This window comes from Apium graveolens, chromosome 3 (genome assembly GCF_009905375.1).
Source record: "Apium graveolens cultivar Ventura chromosome 3, ASM990537v1, whole genome shotgun sequence".
Taxonomy (NCBI): domain Eukaryota; kingdom Viridiplantae; phylum Streptophyta; class Magnoliopsida; order Apiales; family Apiaceae; genus Apium; species Apium graveolens.
The window spans coordinates 8,475,815-8,497,376 of record NC_133649.1 but is presented as its reverse complement, the minus strand read 5'-3'; the positions used below and the strand labels follow the sequence as shown (position 1 = coordinate 8,497,376).

The 21,562-nt window shown below is 33.5% G+C and overlaps 3 protein-coding genes and 1 non-coding gene across 4 annotated transcripts; 1 reads left to right on the top strand and 3 right to left on the bottom strand.

Moving 5' to 3' along the window:
• Positions 1-294: 294 nt before the first annotated feature.
• On the bottom strand, positions 295-1,948 carry LOC141711591 (aspartic proteinase nepenthesin-1). Its single transcript, XM_074514157.1, has one exon. The coding sequence runs from the start codon at positions 1,745-1,747 to the stop codon at positions 404-406; it is 1,344 nt and encodes a 447-aa protein (XP_074370258.1). The 5' UTR covers positions 1,748-1,948; the 3' UTR covers positions 295-403.
• Positions 1,949-2,834: 886 nt separating this feature from the next.
• Positions 2,835-6,811, bottom strand: LOC141711590 (ras-related protein Rab7). Its single transcript, XM_074514156.1, has 7 exons — positions 6,629-6,811; positions 6,493-6,519; positions 4,950-5,049; positions 4,705-4,851; positions 4,151-4,231; positions 3,920-4,065; positions 2,835-3,166 (listed from the first exon to the last, which is right to left on the bottom strand). Exons 1-7 carry the CDS (start codon positions 6,679-6,681, stop codon positions 3,103-3,105), a joined length of 618 nt encoding a protein of 205 aa, XP_074370257.1. The 5' UTR covers positions 6,682-6,811; the 3' UTR covers positions 2,835-3,102.
• A 2,134-nt stretch (positions 6,812-8,945) lies between these two features.
• LOC141711589 (ketol-acid reductoisomerase, chloroplastic) lies at positions 8,946-13,149 on the bottom strand. Its single transcript, XM_074514155.1, has 10 exons — positions 12,780-13,149; positions 12,529-12,621; positions 11,986-12,051; positions 11,752-11,892; positions 10,978-11,205; positions 10,780-10,897; positions 10,560-10,699; positions 10,257-10,424; positions 9,990-10,145; positions 8,946-9,539 (listed from the first exon to the last, which is right to left on the bottom strand). The coding sequence occupies exons 1-10, from the start codon at positions 13,074-13,076 to the stop codon at positions 9,171-9,173; spliced, it is 1,776 nt and encodes a 591-aa protein (XP_074370256.1). The 5' UTR covers positions 13,077-13,149; the 3' UTR covers positions 8,946-9,170.
• Positions 13,150-15,823: 2,674 nt separating this feature from the next.
• On the top strand, positions 15,824-15,919 carry LOC141716107 (small nucleolar RNA snoR31/Z110/Z27). The gene has a single exon (XR_012572832.1). It is a non-coding gene; the product is annotated as a small nucleolar RNA snoR31/Z110/Z27 (small nucleolar RNA).
• Positions 15,920-21,562: the final 5,643 nt, after the last annotated feature.

Sequence of the window (21,562 nt, the reverse complement as noted above, 5' to 3'; positions counted from 1 at the left end):
AAAAATGTTAGGGGCCCAAATATTATTATAATTTTTTTCACAATATTTTATAAATGGTAACTTTTCTAGTGATAATATGAGAACCTGTATATATTCAGATAGGCCCAGAGATAGAGCCACCTCATTTTGTAACTATTTCCATACAATTTGATTTAGGTAGGTAAAATTTGCAAATCCTCTTTTTGATATATTAAAATTTTAAGATGAATGTATCCAACTTAAAAAGAAAGTTGATCAATATGAAGACAACCAGCAAAGTATTATTTTTTAATTATGAAAAAATTTATAACCAGCTAGCCTCAAATTCTTTTTGTATATAAACAAAGTAAAAATCAATAAGGAATGCATGCATAATGGTTGTAATAACTAAAAACACACTTCTACTGAGTATGATCAAACATGATTACAACTTATCACACTGAGTTGGCATGAAAGACACTGTCTGAGCATTAAGATCATGAAGCACCATCATGTTCTGCTGCTGCACATTCCCAAATATCGACATTCCCTGTGAACTTCCCATTGCCAAACACACCACTCCCATACTCGAATCCGCAATCATATAATTTTCAGCAGGCAAATCCAGGCTCCCTCCTTCGAAATTAAACAGTAATTTCGGAACCTCGACACTGTCTGCATTAGACGGTAACTTGAAACAGACATCAAGTCCTATAGACCCTGAGTCATCAACTGGCAATTTTGTTTGTGAAACAAACTCTTTTTTTAATTCGTCGAATGCACTTTCTTCCAAGTAAGTAATTGTGGTGCCTGAATCAATGATCATGCCTCCGCTCCCATCCGCGTCGTTGAGTGAGAAAACGGACTCATCGATTGATAATTTTGTGTCACCAACTGTGATTCCTTTGAGTGAAAGATAATAAAAAGAAGGATATGATGGATTTTTAATTAGTGGAGTTGATATCATTTTTGCATCTGATTTTTTAGCTTCTGACCCCATGAAAAGTGTACTAGTACTACTTTCATCATCAATAGATGTTAAACAATACGAGAATTTAGGCTCGTCCATTTGCGAAATCAGGGACAGCGGACCCCTGCCTAGCCCAACCAGGCCTGCACCCTGGCTGAACCCGCTGCCTTCGTTATCCGAACCACATCCGAATCCGATTTTAGGAACCGACACTTTGCCGAACGTGAAAGTCTCGGTTGCCAATGCGCCTTCTGTCGAGGATTGGTCACCGTATGTGTAAAGATAAATGCATGCATCTTTACTTTTACTGCAAGTTTTCGTAGGTAAAGCTGAACAAAGTTTATCAGAACACGAAATCTCCGAAAATGAAGATGACTTCGATGGATCAAAAATGGGTGTGGACTGATCGAAACATTCCTCACAAGGCTTGCATTGTGTCCAAATTAAATCACTTCCAGTATCTAAAATAGCTGAATATGATTCTGCTGGAGTACCAATGGCAATTTCCATTAAATACTCGCCGCTTCCTGCATGTACTTTCGATTTTGCAGCAGCTGATGTTGTTCTTGTTGTAGCTGCCTTGGAATATGACATTGTGTTAAGCCTATGTAACCTGTTTTTTCCGCGCTTGATTGCTCGTTCGAAGAGCTCGAATTTGGTTAGATTTTTACCATAATCGCGGTGTCGTAAGGTGACTCGAAAGCCCGATTTTTGGACGGGCTTGTCTAGAGCACGTCTAGATGTTGAAGATGCTGGTGATATGAAGAGAAGTATAGTTAATGACAGGGTTACAAAGATAAGTGAAGAAAGTGTACCCATGGTTAAAGAGAATGTTGTGTAAATCGGAATTGGAAATATTTATACAGAACTTAAGTGGAAGAAGAGGTCTTGATTGAGTATGAAGTGTAAGAACGTATGTAACGTGATTGCCGAAAGAGTTGGAGCTAATAGAGGGTCTGATGACTATTTATCAAGACCAAGGATAAACAGAAGTAAACAACCCGTTTAAAAGAATGTACCCGTGATTTCGTTTTTATATTTGATTTTCTGATGCCTTGAAGAAAATAATTATTTTTCAAACCATCTTATATGACATGTGATATTTTTTAATTCGTATACGTATATATCTACAATGAGAGATTATTAACGATTTTGGAACCGATTCCAATACATAACATTTTTAATAGTAATGATAATAGGTCAGCAACTTGGTTGAGAAACAACTCTGATGTGCTTAAAGTACCTAATTATTTTCATAATACAATGATAAAAGAGTAAGACTTTACAGCTTACAACTTGATAGCTTGATTGTTTAGCAACAAAAAAAGAAACTTGATTGCTCGATTGAATTATTTACAGAATTCTATCCGGTTGTGATCATTAAAAAAATAATTATAAACTATTAATGATTTAAATTTATAAAAGTAAGATGCACAGCGACTAAAAACCATTGTTCCGAGAGCATTATTAAAATTTACTTGAACATGCGGGGAGATTCTTAGAATAATTAATTTAGAGTCATTTCAGATATGGTGGGTGACCTGATTTGTTTACCAATAACAATACACCACAACATACACGAATTTGCTTGTTTATATTCCACGCTTTGTTGACAAGAAGATAGTTTCAGGGTCTAGATATGTTCTGTTTCAATTAGGTAGGAAGTAATACGTTTAGCTTTATCAATTTGTTGCCAACTTTGTATCTAGATGAATGATCTATATGACCCTGTAAACTTTACTGCATCCCTTTAACATGTAATGTCCAATGGCTTCTATTAGAAGATGTGGTGCAACAAAAAAGGAAGAAACTTTCACCATGGATAAAAAGTGTAAGTTGCTTTGTTGTGCACTATATGCATCTGAATATGCAAAACATATTGTTCAAAGCAAAAGCACTGAAGCAGTAGTAAACTGGTACTCGTGAGTCTTAATCATAAGTGGAAATCATGGTCACCAACTATTTCGATAGAAGGTATCTACACTTCATGCACAAAATTTGATAAGAATGACAATTACTACTCTTCCGAGGTCCTTGCAAAGGAAAACTGAGGATTATGAAATCGTGCAATCTTAGTATACAATGATTACAAAAAATGACCACAACAAAATAAGAAGCTATAGGAATCAAAATGACCAAGATAGCCCCTCGTCAAATCATATGCAGTGTCACACTTAACACGCACAACCACCTCTTTGCTCCGTTTCTGTAACAGCATCAGGAATGCCCTGGAAGTAGCTGCAGTCAAATTAAAAATGACATTACCTTAGAATTGACATTACCAAATCAACCAAATAACTTTGTACATGTGCAAGAGCCAATAACAACACGAGTGAGTGGGTGAGCGCGTAATGGGTGTTCCAGAGAGAAAAGACAATAACATGAAACTGCCTTGTAAAATCTACTCCCTTAAGAGTTAACACAGTGTCCATACCAAGTGAAGTTCACAGACTACTTGAAGATGGTTGTTCTATACATGAAATAGATTATATAAATGACACTCATTCCTTGATCACTAACAAAAGCATGATTATACATCTAATTAATATTGTACTATACATGAAATAGATTATATCCTGGATCAATGACAAAAGCAAAATTATACATCTATCGTATTTTAAAGACAACAGCTAAGTATAGGAGGCAGCAAAGTGGATATTGCCACACAACATCCAGTAAAAGTACGCAGACTATGCATATAGCCGAGTAGCAGGTGTCTTCACTAAAAAAATCTAATTCTGCGAACATGTTCAGGGAAAAATTGTAGTTTCTAATTATTTATGAGGATAAGTGATCAAAGGCCATCGTTCACATATATTTATCTGCAACTTGGCTCTCTCCAGAAAGAACGATATTAAAAAGTTTAATAGATATTACTTATCTTACACATATATGTAAAAAAAATGACAACAGAAAATTTTCATTTATTCTACAAAAATGTGCCAACTAGTAGTACGTGTCTGTTAGAAAAGTTTCAGTACAAGAACTTACATATCCTGATCATGCTCATTGGATAAAGCTGATTTTGCAATGGAAAGAAATGCAGCATCAACATTGTAGTCTTCTTTTGCAGATGTCTCAAAGTAGGGGATGTTTCCTTTTGAAGCACACCAGTCCTTAGCTTTCTTCTCAGAAACCTATACACAGATTCAATACAATCAGGGACTATAGGCGCCAATACTAAAGCAAGCATTTTCTGACATAGTGCACTCAAAATCTTACCACTCTGCTATTTCCACCATCTATATCAATCTTGTTACCAAGCAATATAAATGGGAACGTCTTGGGGTCAGCTGGATTTGCCTACAATTAAAAAGATACTAATCAGTATTACGAGACTTTTAATTCTAACATCAAAAGGGATCTAACATGTCCATGTAAAGTAGCTAAATAGACGCAATGGGACCTGACATGTGCATGTCAGTACGTAACCCTTTTTTGGGGGAGGGGAGGGGGTATTGGGGTTTATAAGAGTAATTTGAGTTTCAATTAAAAACAAGGAAATAGTTAAGATATTTATTTCCAATTTCTGACTGTATAAGAATTAAGTCTTAAATCAACTGTAATCTCCCTACTACATATAACATTAATTTACATTAAATCTATTTATTGGAGCTTAATAGATATGAAAAATTTCATTCTGACTTGCATTCTCTATATTTCATCTCCAGATTTGTAATGTATATTGGCAATTTGGCATAGATGTACCAGGTAACAACTCATTAAATGGAATGATTCGAATCTGATATAAATATGCACTATGTTTGTAAGTAAACCTGTTTCAGAAATTCTTCATGCCAATTCTCAAGAGTATCAAACGACCTCATGACGTTTACATCATATACTAGAACACAGCAATCTGCCCCTCTATAAAATGCAACCCCAAGACTTTGAAATCTCTCTTGCCCAGCAGTGTCCCATATCTGTTGACAAAATGCATTTTATTACCAGAAGCAAAACTTCAGTGCAACTCACATCTAGCATATATGCAATCCATAGAGATAGAGGTAGGAGAACCCACTTGCAGAGTAACGATCCTGTCATCAATTTGCAATTCTTTGGTGACAAAATCAGCTCCGATGGTAGCTTTGTATTGCTGGCTGAATTTTTTGTGTACATATCTAGATAGAGTTAAAGAACCACGTTGCTACTTTACAATACCATGATAAACATCCCAGTAATGATGTCGTGATTTAATGTTTGCAAGTGACCTCCATAGTATATAGGACAGGAATGAGTGCTAGTTCAATTTTCAAGTAACTAATCAGAATTACCCACAAAACAACCTACAAGTCTCAGTCGAGTTTGGGATACACAGTACAAAGTGAATTTTAGAACCTAAATATGAGATACCGGCATGGTTCTTATAATCACATCTAATCTTCAAGTGTTCTCTTTTCAATAAACAGAGAAATTTAACAACGGTACTCATGTTACACATTGATAATCATTTATATACTAAACAGTAAAGCCCGAGCTAAACAATTTGAGTATGTGGTCTCTGACATCCTACTTATCTAACATTATCAGTCTAAAAGGAAAATTCTAAATCAGAGAACTATGTGCATGCAACTAGGTCCATATTATAACCTGTTAATAACTCAATGTCCTTAATGTAATATAGCATCTCGTAGAGACATTAAATATCGTCCTTTCATCGAATCATCATGCAAAATATGGTATGAACCACTGTTAGTGCTCATATAATTTTAGCGAGCAATTTTAATGTACAATTTCTTTCTTATAAGTAGTTACAATTTACAGTAATTACCAATGCAACATAACTTAAGGGTAAAAAAAAGACTAAAGGATTTGAAATATATTTAAAAAATACATTTCACATCGCTTGTAACATTAATACCCTATAATGCAGCGCACAACATCATAGATGATAGTAGAAACAATAATTATATTTGAGAGTCGAGGTTCCTGGAGATATTTTTCTGGATAAGATTTTATTTCAAGCAACAAACGAAATCAGTTTATGCTGCATCTAATTTCAACTTAATAAACTATAAGGAAACCAAATTCACGATGAGTTCTGCACTGCCATAACATTATAACCACAACTTTTCCTACTCATCTTGCCAGGCATTATTCATAATCATAAGAACAGTAATATACTCCCTCCTGTTGAAACTGCAAGCCATTTTTCATTTCTGTCCGTAGTCTAAGGTGACTAAACTACATAATCGACTATATAATTTTTATTGATTCCTCTTTTCGCATAAAATTTAATTAGTCAAAACTACGTACCTATACGTTGCCCTAAATAGCATGTTAAATAGTCAAAACTACTTGCATTCTTTTACAAAGAAAGGCGTAACCTATAACCTATACTATCACTTCATTTCATGTACACAGTACATCCAGTAACTACCTAAGTTTCAACCTAAACAAAAACCACCTAATCTCGATAAAAACTTCTAAAATAAATACAACCTCCGCAATCATCAACAATTCAAATTCTCAACTACAAACCTGTCAAACAAACAACGATCTCAACAAATTCATAAACAAAATCAAACCAAACACATTACAGATCTATTCAATTAAAAGGATACTGATTCATCAACGAAGTCTTACCAACCCTGACAAAACAAAAAACACATCAAAATTCAAGTAATTAAACACACAAATTAATCAAAATACAAAAATTAGGTCAAAAAATTTAAAAATTTACAAATTGTAAATAATTACCCGCTGTCGCCGAGAACGATGACTTTGAGAAGAGTGCGTCTCCGCATCGACATCGATTTATTTGATGAGTGTATGTGTGTGTAAGTATATTTTTATAATTTGTATGTATAGAAGGAGAAAGAGGATCTGTTAGAGAAAGGGGCGCCAATTTCGATATTTACACAATGTGTTTACTCCGATATTAACTACGGTATGTCAATTTCAAAATAAATGTATATAATAAATGCAGAATTCTGGAAATTTTAATAACATGGTTAAAGTTTTTAAAAATCGAAATTAACCGATTGAATTATTGATTATGATTTTTTTGGTAATTTTTGAAAAATAAATAATTTATCAAATCTGTGTAATATTTTTGATTAAATGAAAAATCAGCCAATTTTTATGACCATCCTTACATAAAATCGTTATATAATGATAATTATGCTCGGCGTAGTATTTTGTAGAGTAATTATGCCATAGCTAAACTCGTAATTTGTGTTCCCAATTTCTAAATTTGATTTTCGTTCATTTTAAAACTAAAAATTATTTGTTTAAGAAATTATAATAGAGCACTTTTATTCAAAAAAGCAAAAATCGGTACTAGTAATTAATCAGATAATCGGTAATTAATTCGAATTAATTAATTTGTACATTAATTGGATGTATTTAATAAAATATAAAAATAATTAATTTATTAAACTAAATGTATAAATTTAAGAAAAAAGTGCAATGATTATTCGAATTATAAAATCGAATCAGCAGAGTATATTAAAATAATTATTTGGATAATTAATAAATAAAATCGGTGATTTTTATAATAGAGACACAGTCACACATTAATACGAATATAAAATGTTTAATAAGATGTGACGTGCAGCTTAATAATGATAAGTTAACAATGAATGTGTGATTATTATTCTTGTACGACCCCAACGGCCCCAAACATTCAATTTAGCAAGTCGGCAGTGGTGTTAATAATGGTCACGGCACTTCCTAAAGATGAAAATCTTTAAAATGTTCGAGTCCAGCAAAGTTGATCGAAATTTTACAAATATTTTTGCAGCAAATTTTAGGTGCAATGTACGTATAAAAAATCAGGTCGGACTGTATTAACTTCATATAAAATGGAAATATGTAAAACTATTAATTAATTTTTTGAACTGAAAAATAGCTCAAATTGCATTTCTAGACTTGTCAATTTTGATGATTCGCGTTAATCTTATAAATGATTGTATAAGTTTCGAGCCATTCGAGTTAGGGTTTTATATCAAATTACCCACCGAACTCGTTAAAATGTATCAAGTAGCTACTCAATCTCCACGTCGACTCATTTAAACCACTAAAATATTGATATATATAACTCGGTAAGATTTTTAAAATTTGTTAACAGAAGTGTTGTGTTTGCCGTGTATTTCTTTGATTATTATGATTTATCAACAAATTTGAATGCATCTCTCATCTGTATATCTGTTTAATTGATCCTAAAATAATCGTTATCTTCACGAGTAAAATAAAAGTTGGGTGATTTGCAATTGCAGTATTAATTTGAGTAAAATTCAACAGAGAGATGAAAAGAATATGTCCTTTAAATTAGGACTCTCTTTGTTTATATCAATTTTATGTGTCTGACAGTTCAACAAAAATATACGACTATAAATTTTTAAAGTTAAGGTTTTTCGTTAAAAGTTTTTAAAAAATCTAACGGAGTGATATATACTAGTATTTTAGTGGTTTAAATGAGTCACTGTGGAGATTGGGTAGCTACTTGATATATTTTAACGAGTTCGGTGGACAATTTGATATAAAACTTATCAAAATGAATTAAGATTTCGGGCCATCGGTATATCTCATGAGTGCTCGTTTGATGCAGTTGCATATGAAGTATGGCTGGATTAAACTTTTCTATCTGAGTGGTAAGATAATAATACCTGACAAGGGGTGCCCCAACTCCAAGAAATGAATACAGGGGAAGCGTAGAAACTAGTAAATGCAATTATGCAAGACTGTAAAAATCACAGGATACATTTTACAGCGTACACTTTGCGACAACTGAGTTAAAGCTCAAGAATTACGCCAAGAATATAGATATCAAGCTCAAGCCTATATCTCATCTGACCAAGAAAATATTGGACCAAAACTTGTGCATTTGGCCTCTCGTGAAAACATTGAATCGAACTTGTGTGCAGTTAGCCTCTGATGAAGACTTGGTGCCGGGGGGTATAATACAAGTACAAGCTTCAAAAACGCTTTCGAGCTCACCACTTTCTGGTAAAATCTGGGTTTGACCCTTAAATTTTATACGAATATATCATTGATATATGAAAACCAATGAACATATTTAACAAGTTCAGAATACGCATTCCTTGGAAAGTAGTTTTGCATCATCCCACCAGAATCACAAACATAAACTTCTCCCTAGTGGCGAGAACATTACACATTAGAACAACATCCCACATACAAGCAGCCGACGTAAAGATACAGTGCTCTATTACTTAAAACCCTACTACTCAAACACTAATAATAAGATGATGAAGGTTTTATTTTCAAGTGCACGTAACACTTAGTTGGTAGATTGGCGGAGCTCTGGACGAACAAAATCAGCATCTGCAGGCACTGAAATGTCAACTGATGGTCTCAACTGGGCACAGACTTCAACAGCTCCGTGCACTGGGTCTGACTTGAAGTTACTGATGAGATCCTGGTTGATGGGAGCACCGTTGTCAACTGCCACCAAGGCCTGCTGAGTGAGAATGTAGTCGAATCGTGGAGCCCACTTTCTTGAACCAAGTCGTGCTGTTGTTGAGCAATTATCCACCATAAAAGAAACTCCACGAGCATGCATAAATGGATTCAGAGAATCGACAGACTCGATCAAACTCTCATTAATGATCTCGGAATAGGAGTGCCCTTTCTTTCTCAAGATTTCAATCTGTTAAAAGGAAATTAAAGTATACCTTGTCAGTAACCATTCTCATATATTTCAACTTATCAGAAGCTTTTACAAAGTATGTTCCATGTGGTTGTCACAATTGACTAGGTAAGATGAACCTATTTTTCATATTAATAGACTCAGTCCACTTCTCAAACAGTTGCATTAATTCGGACAATACCATCCACGTCGGAGCACAATCCATAACCTAGAGATCATCCCTCCCACTAGTTCACTAAATACCCTCCTGTTGTGGCCCGAAATTATCATAATACTTATATTGCTAGTACTTATATAGAATGTGGCCTCATATGTTTTTGAAAAAAGACAAAGATACAAAAAATTAAAGATTTCAAAGTGATTCAGCTATATACATATCTGAGGTGCATGAATACATAGTAACAAATACTATCCAACTTCTAAAATATTCGTACATCGAAGAAGGGTTACCTGAGCCATCATGAGAGCCACATACACACCAGCAGTAAAAGGATGTAGTGGGCCTAAATCACCCTTTGGTCGTGATGCACGAACTCGTTCGCCTACTTTCCACATCCGTGTTTGATCAATATTTCCCATAGGGAAAGCTGGGAGGCCTTCTTTTTCCTGCAAAACAAATGATTTCAATTCAGTTGCTTAAATTTTAATTGATATGCTAGGTGATAGAAAACAACTACAATACCACAGTCCTATATCTAAAGAGAATGTGAAACATACATAGAAACGACGCCCGGCCAATACTACACTCCTGATCTCATTACCACTGGCTACATCTTCATAGCACTCATATAAGATTTCCATGCATGGGTAATATGAGGCACTATATGCAGCCTCAAACTCTTTCTTCTCATCTTCTGACAATGAATTGTAGACTGCCAACATGCCCTATTAATAAAGAAAAAAGATAATTGTCATGAATGGTTCAACAACAAATACTAAGCAGGATGTAAAGAAGGGAAAACATCAAAATAACTAAAAACTCCAGTCAATAAAAAATTTACTTATAAGTTATAACCCAACCTTGGAAGATATTATCCTGGATATGATTCCTGTTATGCCTTCTACAGTGTTCTTATAAGCCAAATCTTCACTCATACCATTCTCAGTATACCTTCTGAACAATGATTCAACAATACCATGAACAGCGCCCAGTAAAATCCCTACACATCAAGAAACAGGAAATTAGCCACCATCGTAGAAGGACCACGTGCTTGCTATTCGCTTCTAAAGCAAAGACTACCTCGTTCTCCAAAAATGTCACTCTTGTACTCTGACTCCAGTGTAGTGGCAAATGTAAATGGAGAACCAAGAGCAACTGACCAACCAAGAGCAACGTCTGTGGCTCTACCATCAACATCCTGTAAAGTTGTCATAGAACCTTAGAGAACAGTATATTGGCAAAGATGGAATTAGATCACAAGGATGGAGACGTACTGACCTGATGGACGGCGAAACTTGCATTAATTCCTGCACCGTTGACCTCCTTGCCTTGCACATACAGGCGCCTCACTGATGGACCCATTCCCTTTGGACACACAGCTACAACGCTAATGTTCTTTGGGAAATCAAGGCCAAATGACTGCAAATGGCCTAATAGAAACCCATGGGAAAGCCCAAGTATGCTATTAGGCTTCATGTAGGATAACACTTTCTCATAATTATCGGCCTGCAATCAAATGAAAATACAGAAGTTGGTGCAGAAGTAGTATAAAGAACAGTTAGAGATATGCCAACACACTTCAGCTGGTTGGAGATGTGTCTACTAAGAATACAGCAAAAACAATATGGTTGTTTGAGATGACATAGGTTTCTGCTAGAGTTTGTTATGATCATTTTCCACTGTTCAAATCTCCATCGATATATTTGAAGGTGACAAATATGTACACCTGATGACTGATTGTGAATTATTTTACATGATATTTTTTCAGAAACCCAAAAACATCATGTACCTGGAGGAAAAATGAAATTAAAGGCAGAAAGTGCACACAAAGTGTGACTACAATAGAATTACAAATTTATAAACAATTAAAGTATCTGATATAACCAACCTAAAAAGTACCAGCACAAAGCTGATTCTAGATTAGAAAATTACTTAAATAAAAAAGTCTATATTTATATGCAAGTATGGAGTATTCAAGTGGTAATTTGTTAAATATTGTTTAGTCAAAGTTGACAAAGCTATTGTTTATTCAAAGCGACAGGAGAAACAAACCTGGGCTGCATCAGAAATCAAAAGCAGGACCAAGTCACTGCCAGATATAGTCTCCCATATATCTCCTAGGGTCCCGCTCTCTTCAGTAAAACCTGCAGCACGGGCCTCAGCAAATGAACGAGAACCCTTCCTCAAACCTATCTGTTTTGTAAAACATTACAAGAATAGATTGAATACAGAGAAGACGAAACCAATCATCATCTGTAAAGGGTAAATAATGCAATAAATTTTCACCTTGACCACGATATCAGATTTTGCTTCTACAAGAGAATCCTTCAAATTCTGGGCTTGAGCAGGGCCCTGCGGATGACCATCAAAAATTCAAGTGACATAATATGCAACACATTATTCTGCTATTTAAGCAGAAGAAAACACAGTCCTAAAACATGTTATGCAATCCACCTCGTAAAGAAACATAAAAGTTACGATTTGCATTAAAAATCCTAAAATGGTGTCTCCAGCCAAGTTCTTCACCTTGAACTCAAAATGAAGTGCCCCATCAATATCTTATATTAAACTCCAAGAGCTTGAAAACCAAATACATAGCAGAATATAATTATTGCAATGCCACACTCGGCAACACCAAGAATACATACTTCTTATCACTAAACCATGTTAATATCTAAAAACGCACAAAATATACGCTTGACAATGCAGCAAACTCTTTCCAGCTTCTTGCAATTTTACCAATTATTATCTAAGTGACATTTACGCAACAACAATACAATCCGAAACAAAACAAAATCGCGGATAAATAAAAACAGAGGATAGATATACCTGAGAACCCCAACCGATAACACCAATCTGCTTAATACCCTTGAAAGCCTCCGGTAACAAATGAAACAAATCCCTTCCTCCCCTCACAATATACTACACAATATCACAACAACATTACATAACAAAATAACATATTCACAAAGAGTCAATCAATAACATCAACATCAAATTAAAACATAATAATAAAAAAACACTTATAAATGAATTGATTTAATTAATTTAATTAACTGATTAAATAATCAATTAATTACCTCTTCGTGGCCAGCAAGAGAAATCTTCTCCTTCTTAAAAACAGAAGTCTCGAAATCAAGAATAACCGGAGCGTTAATCGGCGGGGCGGACACCATCCGAGCAGCTAAACCCGACCCATGACCCGACCCGAACCCTAAAGCTCGAGTCTTGAGCGAATTCAACGCGGTTCTCGAGGCGCTTGAGGAAAGAAAGCCTAGAGGAAAAGCTAGGGTTTTGGATTCAGGCTTTAAAAGCTTAGTAGATGAACAAGTAGATGAAATGGAAGAGGGAGAAAATGAAGTAGCAGCCGCCGCCATTGTTAGTGGTCGTTCAGTGTGTAGATGAGGACTGATGAGGCTGAGGTGTTTTTTATTTATAGTTGGACTGTTTTGTGTGTGGGCGTGCTTCAGTTTTATTTTATAGGTCTTTCTGACGTGTGCTAGCAAGTTTGGTGTATTTTGATCGGTAACTCTCCTCAGTTTTGTGCATTTTGATTGGTGAAGTTTTTGTAAATACAGGTCCATCAATATTTATGATTAGAGAATCAATTAAAATGCACTAAACTCATAGGAGTTGGTACTTATTGTGTACTCTTTGGCACACATTAGAAAACCCGTTATTTTATTCCTGTTTTGAGAGCTAAAGCAGGAAAGCTAGCAGTGCGGGTGGGCATTTTGACCCAAGTCATTTCTGAATCATTAACGAACTCGAGTTTATTGTATTTTCAGGTTCGATAAAAATATTAAGTCGAGTTGAGTCAAGTTTTTCTAGTTAGATTTGATAAACTTTATTTAAACTTGATTAATTCTTTTTATAAGAAATTATGTATGTATATGTATCAATTTTATGCTTTATTACTCAACTCGACTCTATAAAAAAAATTCCAAACTCAAATTTGATAAACATAAATGTTACTCGGGTATATTGAGTTAATTTAAAGGAAAATGCGAGGCTTTAATAAAAAATTTGAGTTCAGTCGAGTGTTTTAACTAGACTTGATAAACTCTAATTAGACTTTGATTAATTTTAAAAAAAAAAATTGTGTATGTATCAAATTTATGCATTATTATTCAACTTGGCTGGCTGGATAAAAAAAGCTACAAATCGATTTTGTTATACACAACCGCTACTCGGGTATATTGGCCGGTCTTAATTTAAAGGGGCACGTGAGTTTTGGGTTGGGCTTAATTGGGCTTTGAGAGGTTGTATACCGGGAACAGCTTGGACCTTGTCTGTTCAAAACGATGAAAGGGCACCGAAGAATTATGATTTAAATATGAGATAATTGCATTTTATATTCCTTACCTTTGACCCAAATTCAATACTGTATACCTATTTTCAGAAATTACAGTTTGCAATCTCTAACTTTTAGTTCGTATGCAAAAAGCACCCCTTTGACATTTACAACTCAGGGGTAAAATAGGAATTTTAATGTAAAATATAAATAAAGTTAGTAGTTATATTTCTAAAAAACTAAAAATATTTATATTAACATATATATATATATATATATAATTCAATTTTAATACAATTTAGAACATATAAAATATATGTTAATTATTTTTCAAGCTGAAATTCCTATTTTGCCCATGCCTAATAAAAAAAATTAGGGAAAAGAGTGTTATTTGTATCAAGTTTCAAAGAACATAGATGGAAACTGTAATTTCTGAAAATAGATATACAATATTGATTTTGGACAATGTTACAAAAATCGGAAATGGGGAAGATCGGTCACATGACCGTATAAGGATTAATCGGTGAATCGGGGATTAATCGGTAGAAAATCGGAAATAATTTAAAATTAATAAATATTTATATAAACATAAAAAAATATATTACAAATATTTAAGTGAAATGTACAATTTTCCGGTAACATAAAAAAATCAATGTCTAAAACCCACCGGAAATAGGATAACTAGAAAATACAATAAATCATATTAAAATTTTCATAGAAATTTAAAATGGAGGGGCTAACAGGGACTTGGGCACTTCAGCTTTGTCTTTAATTCTCTCGATTTCCTCTTCCTTTTTGGGCCTTAGTAGCAAAAAAGCCCAAAGGAGCCTTTGAATCTTTTTATCTTCTTCTTTGGACATGTCGTGTTTGACAAATATATACTTACATATACTTATATATATACTGAATACAAGTATTGAAAGTAACCAACACTAAAAGTCTGATGATACAACACCGCCATCACCACCCAGGTTTTAAGCCATTTCAATTAACGCTTCGATAGGTTTTATGCTGTGACCCGATTTAATTATATTTGACCCGAGTTTTGACACGATTTGATCAAAATCGCATAACGGAGCGATTCAATGAAACTAGATCGGCAGCAGCAACTTTGCCGATTTATCGGTGGAACGGCCGAGTTCTATGACACTGATTTTGGGTCAAAACTAAGGGATGCAAATTGTAATTCTCTTTTTAAATATATAATTATATAGGTCAAGACGTACCAACTTTTTTAGCTTTTTATTTCAAAATAATATTATCCAAGACGACCTATTTTGAAAATTACGTCATTTGACGTTACATTATATGTCAGACAAAAATAAATAATTTATGTACTATTTACAATTTTATATTCTTTTTACTTTAGATATTTTTCATATTTTTTTGTAAATTCAATAAAATAGAATTAAAAAATAAAAATATTATTAAGTGAGAGAACTACCGGGGGCTAAAATGTCCGGAGGGAAAATATAAAGGCTTTACCAAACAGCCATCCATCCAATTAGGGTTTCATACATCACCTATAAATAATCGCATTCATCCTCTCCTCTCTCTTGTACTTTCTCAAACACATCTTATCTCGTTTTCAATTTTTTATTTTCTGTTTGTGAATTGAATTTATCCGATATTATTAAATACCCGGATGAATATGAGGAAAGTGATGGAGGGTGAATTACAATGATCCAATTATCTCCTCGCTACGTTCTTTCTGATTCGTTCACTATTTTCTTAATTCACTTGTATGTTTATATGTAAACTATCATTTGATTGTATATGTTTCACTTGTATGTTTATATGTAAACAATCATTTGATTGTATATGTATGAACTAGAAAAGTGATGAGATCTGTAAATCTTAGGACACCTTCTGACACAGAATGACAATGCTGTGTATGAGAACAAGATTTCAGTTTCTGATTTCAATACTTTAATTTTTTACTATTCTTATTTTGTTTAATTTGTGATTTTCAACACAATTGTTCAAGCTCATCTTTTGTAATTTGTATTTTGGAAGTATTCGTATTTTCCTGGTTTTGATACGTGCTCTGCTTATTATTTTTTATTAATTTGATTATTTTCATTAAAATAATAAATGTTTTGTTCAAGAATTATAGTATACCTGTACGCAACTTCATTTCTATCTAATTTTGGATATCACTCGAGTACTCGTTATTCAAATTTCGAGTAATTAAATTGAGTAATTAAATTGTTGGGATTTACAATTTATATTGAAGGTATTAGTAATGTTTGCAAGAATATTGACTTGATAATAATATAGAAATTTTTGAGGGGTTATAGAATATAATCAGATGCCTTGAATTAAAGTTTGGGATGTCCCTACTGCATACTGTTCGAGTTAAACTGACCAAACAAATTTTAAACCGATCTTATTTTATCCGATTCATACTGAAATTTTTAAATTGAATATTTTTGAATTAAAAAATGATAAACCTGATTTAAATGGGTTTAATATAAATTTTGATTTTTTAAAATTTTCCAACCCAACTTAACCTGATTAAAAAATATATACACATTAATCAAGGTTTCAGTATATTAATTTTAATCATATAGAAATATTGGTGTATGTCTGTGTTGATTTTTGAGGGTTGTTGTACTTGGAGATGCACAAAAGTCCTACCGAGCCGGGTTTTGATCGGATCTTAAAAAACTCGGGATTTGACTGGACTTTTCGGGCTTTGACTTTGACCAGGCCGGGCCTAACCAGACTTTTTTTGATCCGAATCGGATCGGGCCGGGCTTTTTTCTAATTTAAATCGATCGAGTTTTATTAGAGATTTCGAAGACTACATATGTTAACAACTAGATCATCGTAAAAATGTATTAGTTTACATGAAATATTTTTTGAAAACATATAAGTTCGGCATAAAATAAACATGTTTATAGAATAATATGTTTTATCATTGTTATAATAACAATAATATCCAAATATATATAGTATACCTATTATATTTTCTTTCATTATTTATGCAACGAAGTATATAAATAATATTATTAATCACAAATATTTAATTTATATGTGTTTAAATTATTATTTATATTTATAGTAAATGTGAATCTATAAATATATAAGAAAATATATTAGAATAATTAGATTATAACCGGGTTTTTTCAGACTTTTAATCGGGCCGGGCCGAAGCCCGGGCTTTTAATTGGGTCGGGCCGGGCTTTGCCTAAAAATATAGGGCCCGTCGGGCCTCGAAGCTCGAGCTGGAACCGGGACGGGTTTGACCGGGTTTTGACCGGATCGGGCCGGGACGGGTTTGACCGGACTTTTTGTGCATCTCTAGTGGTACCTAGAGCCATTGTAAATCTGGCCCAGACTTTTTGTGCATCTCTAGTGGTACCTAGAGCCATTGTCCACGGTTCTCTTTTTATGGAGGGTTTGCTAATATTAATTTTAATCATATAGCACAAGTTATTTTTAGAAAAACTTTCAGTTCCAAAGTCTAATTTCGAGGCTGTTTGGCTTCCCAAAATAAGTTATGTATTCGTTTATAAGTCGGTAAATATTTATCGACGAATGTTTACTTACCCAGATTATAAGTTGAATTTATGACTTATAAGCTGATAAGTTGAATGTTAGCAACGACTTATTTTTTCTCAGCTTATTTTGATTTTTTATTTTTTTGTTTACTTTTATTTTTAAAATTTATGTTTTTACATATCTTTCTAATTTAAAATTTATGAATTGAGATAATTATTTTTAAAATTTATTTATTTAATTTATTTAAATAAAAAAATCCGACTAGTTATTTAACTTGTAAGTATCTATCTAACTAATTTGCTTATAGTGACTAAAAATCTGACTAGTTATTTATTTTAAAATTCTTGTTGTGAAAATATGCTTATCTGCCTATTCCAGTGTCGCTTGCAATGTTAGAGGCGACTAACTGGAAATTTCAAATTCATTTCTATATACTTTTTTTTTAAATATCTCATTTAATTCTATACATTTCAACACTTATCAAAAATAATAAAAAATTTATAACATAAAAATTAATTACGCTCATTACTTTATTTCACTATACTAACTTTATATATTAAATATTAATTAATTTTATCACTTTAACTACTTTTCTTATTTTTCCATCTAACATTCCACTTTTTTTAAATTTCATGCCGAAATCAAATGTACATTTTAGTGGGACAAAAATATGCCAAATTACAAACCAACTGCAAGTGTACTGTGCAGCACCTGTTTGCTTTCTGTTATATGGGGAACGGTCTACAACAACCGTTTGTTGTAGACCGTTTGGTAACAAACGGTTTGTAGACTGTTGGATGAGGAATAAAGGGTTGGGATAACAAACGGACCGCGAAAATTGTCCGTGGTTGGGAACGACGGACCGCGGAAATTGTTCGCGGTTGGTATTGTTCCCTTATCCCCAGCATTCCAACACTCCCTCATTTCACCACACAAAAACACCCAAATCTCCAAAAAAACTCTACTCTCCAAGTTTACATTTTAGGCGATTTTGGGGCATTTTTATCAAGAAATTCAAGTACTTTTGTCAATTCAAGGTATATTTCTTCTCTTCAATTTCAATTTTTCATGGCGGATAATTTATTTGCTCGTATGTTTCGTCATAAATTTAAAAATGAAAAAAAAAAGGTATTGATCATATTTTACATCTTGATGATTTACATACTAGTGAAGAACCTAAAAACCCTGTATTTGTTGAAGATGATGAGTTTGTAGATAAAAATGAGGAATTTATTAATTTAGATGACGATTTGGTTGATGTTGAAGATGAAAATGAGCTTGAAAATGATAATGATAATGTTGAGGGTGAGGATGAAGATGATAATGTAGAGGATGATATATATATATATATATATGAAAATATTGATGGGGGAGGAGTTCCATATTTGAATCAATTTTCTCAAAATACGGATGAGGCAGGTCATTTTTAAGGGCTTATGCTTTAAGAAATGGATTTGCTATTAAAATTCAAGCGAGTCATCGTAATGAAGACAACGAGATATATGGTCATTTATATGTTTGTAGGCTTTATGGAAAAAGTGTCGTCGCCGAGAGTACTAAAAATATACGGCGTAGAGAGGTTCTTCCTAAAAGTAAGTGCAAGGTGAGGATGTATTTCAATTATCAAAAGAAAAAACGTCTTTGGGAGATAACTAGGCTTGAGTTGGTACACAACCACAGTCTTGTTTCCCCTAGTAAGATGAATTTGGTATAACGCGAAAGACATGTCAACACCGTTACCCGTAGTTTGATTAAAACTCTTTATGATTCGGGGGTTCGTAATTGGCAAGTGATGAATGTGATTGGTAACATTCATGAAGGTAATGATAAAGTTGGTTTCAATGTTCAACATGTTAGGAATGTGATAAGAGACGAGAGAAAGAAAAGGTTTGATATTAGTGATGCCCAAGCGGAGTTGGACTTGTTGCATAGGTTGAATGAAGAAAGTAGTTCTAAATATTTTATTAGGACCGAAGTTGGTGAAGAGAATCGTTTGAAGTGTCTAGTATGGATTGATCCGAGATGTCTAATGGCCTACCAAAATTTTGGCAATGTTGTGGCTTTTGATACCACTTATCGGACAAATAGATATGTAATGTCATTTGTCCCATTTACCGGAGTCAATCATCATTATCAATCGGTGATTTTCGGGTTTGCATTGATGCGAGATTGTTAGGAATATGTCGTGAACTTGATGATAAGTTAAACAAAATACCTTAGTAGATTTAACTTAGTGATTTTGTAGCCTTCAACGGATGATTACTTCCACTATCCGTTGAAAGAGTAGCTTATGTAAAATAAGGTTAGTAGCACATTTATGCATACTTGTATAAGCTTAGTGAACTAGATTTGTGAGAAATGTTCAAGTCATATTGGCTACTAGATTGATACGCAAGATAGGTTGGTCAATTGTAAATAGATGATGCCTTGAAATCTTGTGTAAGTGAAATGGAGTTAACTGTCAAGAAAATAGTCTCAACGGATGCTTCACAAAGCTTCAACGGATGCTCGGATAAAGCTTCAACGGATGTTCAGATAAAGCTTCAATGGATGCTGCACAAAGCTTCAACGGATGATCAGATAAAGCTTCAACGGATGCTCAGATAAAGCTTCAACGGATGTTCTATAAAGTTTCAACGGATGATCACCCAGAGTATTAACGGATGATCATACATAGCCTCAACGGATGATCCAATGAAGTTCCAACGGATGTTCAATTTCAAAAGAGCAGTTGATAGTGACTTGACAGTCACATGCGTTGATAGTATGCAAAAGGAATGTGGCAGCCTGTTAAGCAGGATTATGAAAACAAAGAAGCATTACCATTTCCATGCAAATGTGAAGATATTCAAAAATGCTGGAATAGAGTAGTGAAGTAGCATGGATTTAGGCTAGATATATTTTGTTTTATTATCTTGTCTTACTGTCATGTAAACTTGGTGATATATAAACCAAGTGTAGCAAGTAAACAATTAACTAAGCAATTACATTTCTCAGAGAAACAGATAAGGCAACATTTGTAAGAATTTCTATATAGTTTTGTTTGTTCAACTTGTAAGCAGCTGTGAGCTATTCAAATATATATATATATATATATATATATATATATATCTGACGGATACATTCAAATCCACCAGAAAGTTTTAAAGCTTGTGTTTTATTACTTAGTGTTTTGATTTCTACTATTCTTTCATTCCACATTACTGCAAATCAAACACAGTTATTGTAACGACCGAGAATTTTGCGTCGTAATTAAGAAAGTAAAGTATGTGTTATGTGATGAGATTATGTGATTAAGCGGTGATTATTTGTCTTATCTGTATACTAGAGTTAAGGAGCGTAGATAAAAACGTTCCAATTTAAAGAGTCAGCTTAGAAGTCGAGCTATGGTGTCGGGTCGTCAGGTAGAACGAAACCCGTCCTAATATGGAATTAAATAATATAAAATGTGAATTATATGTGAAGTGAATGAATAAAGTATTTCATCTTAAGAGACGTGTTGATTGGCAAATATAATGAGAAGCGTAATCGAAATGCTGAGCGTCGGGCCGTCAGGCTCAACGTGACCCGGTACGCGTAAAAGATGATAAAGAATAAAAAGGGAATACAGATATAAAGAGGAATAAATTTGTGATCAGACCTGAGTCGTTATATGATCGTATATGTGTGATTGCTAGGCTGTGTGCATGACTGTGTGCTCTGTGATATTTTTATGGATTTAAAGGAATTATTTGATTTAAATAAGGGTTTATTTAACCTTTGTGCATTTTTATAAAATCATCCGAGTAAGATAAAAATATGGGATTTGTTCTGTTATCATTGTAAAGACCTTAGAGACTTTATAAAAATGATAAGTGAATTTGATTGTTGATCTTTGCATTTTTAAATTGATTTTATGTAGAAAATGTATTTATTAAAGCAAGTTTGCGAAATTCATATAAAATTAATCGTTCACTCAAATTCTTATTATGAGTAATGGATAAAAAGCTAATTTCGAGACCTACATGTTAAAATTGTCATTTTTAATAATTCTCGACTTCCCGGGAGAGATATATTTTATAT

Bases quoted from the DNA above. Each gene is read 5' to 3' on its own strand.
- LOC141711591 (XM_074514157.1), bottom strand. From the start codon at position 1,747: ATGGGTACACTTTCTTCACTTATCTTTGTAACCCTGTCATTAACTATA.
- LOC141711590 (XM_074514156.1), bottom strand. From the start codon at position 6,681: ATGTCGATGCGGAGACGCACTCTTCTCAAAGTCATCGTTCTCGGCGAC. The intron at 6,520-6,628 runs GTAATTATTTAC...TTGTTTTGTCAG, and splicing joins ATCGTTCTCGGCGACAGCGG to GGTTGGTAAGACTTCGTTGA. The intron at 4,852-4,949 runs GTGGGTTCTCCT...TTTTGTCAACAG, and splicing joins ACAGGATCGTTACTCTGCAA to ATATGGGACACTGCTGGGCA.
- LOC141711589 (XM_074514155.1), bottom strand. From the start codon at position 13,076: ATGGCGGCGGCTGCTACTTCATTTTCTCCCTCTTCCATTTCATCTACT. The intron at 11,893-11,985 runs GTGAAAATTTAT...TTTACAAAACAG, and splicing joins AATCTGATATCGTGGTCAAG to ATAGGTTTGAGGAAGGGTTC. The intron at 9,540-9,989 runs GTAACCCTTCTT...TCCTTTTAACAG, and splicing joins TGGCTCTCATGATGGCTCAG to ATTGAAATCTTGAGAAAGAA.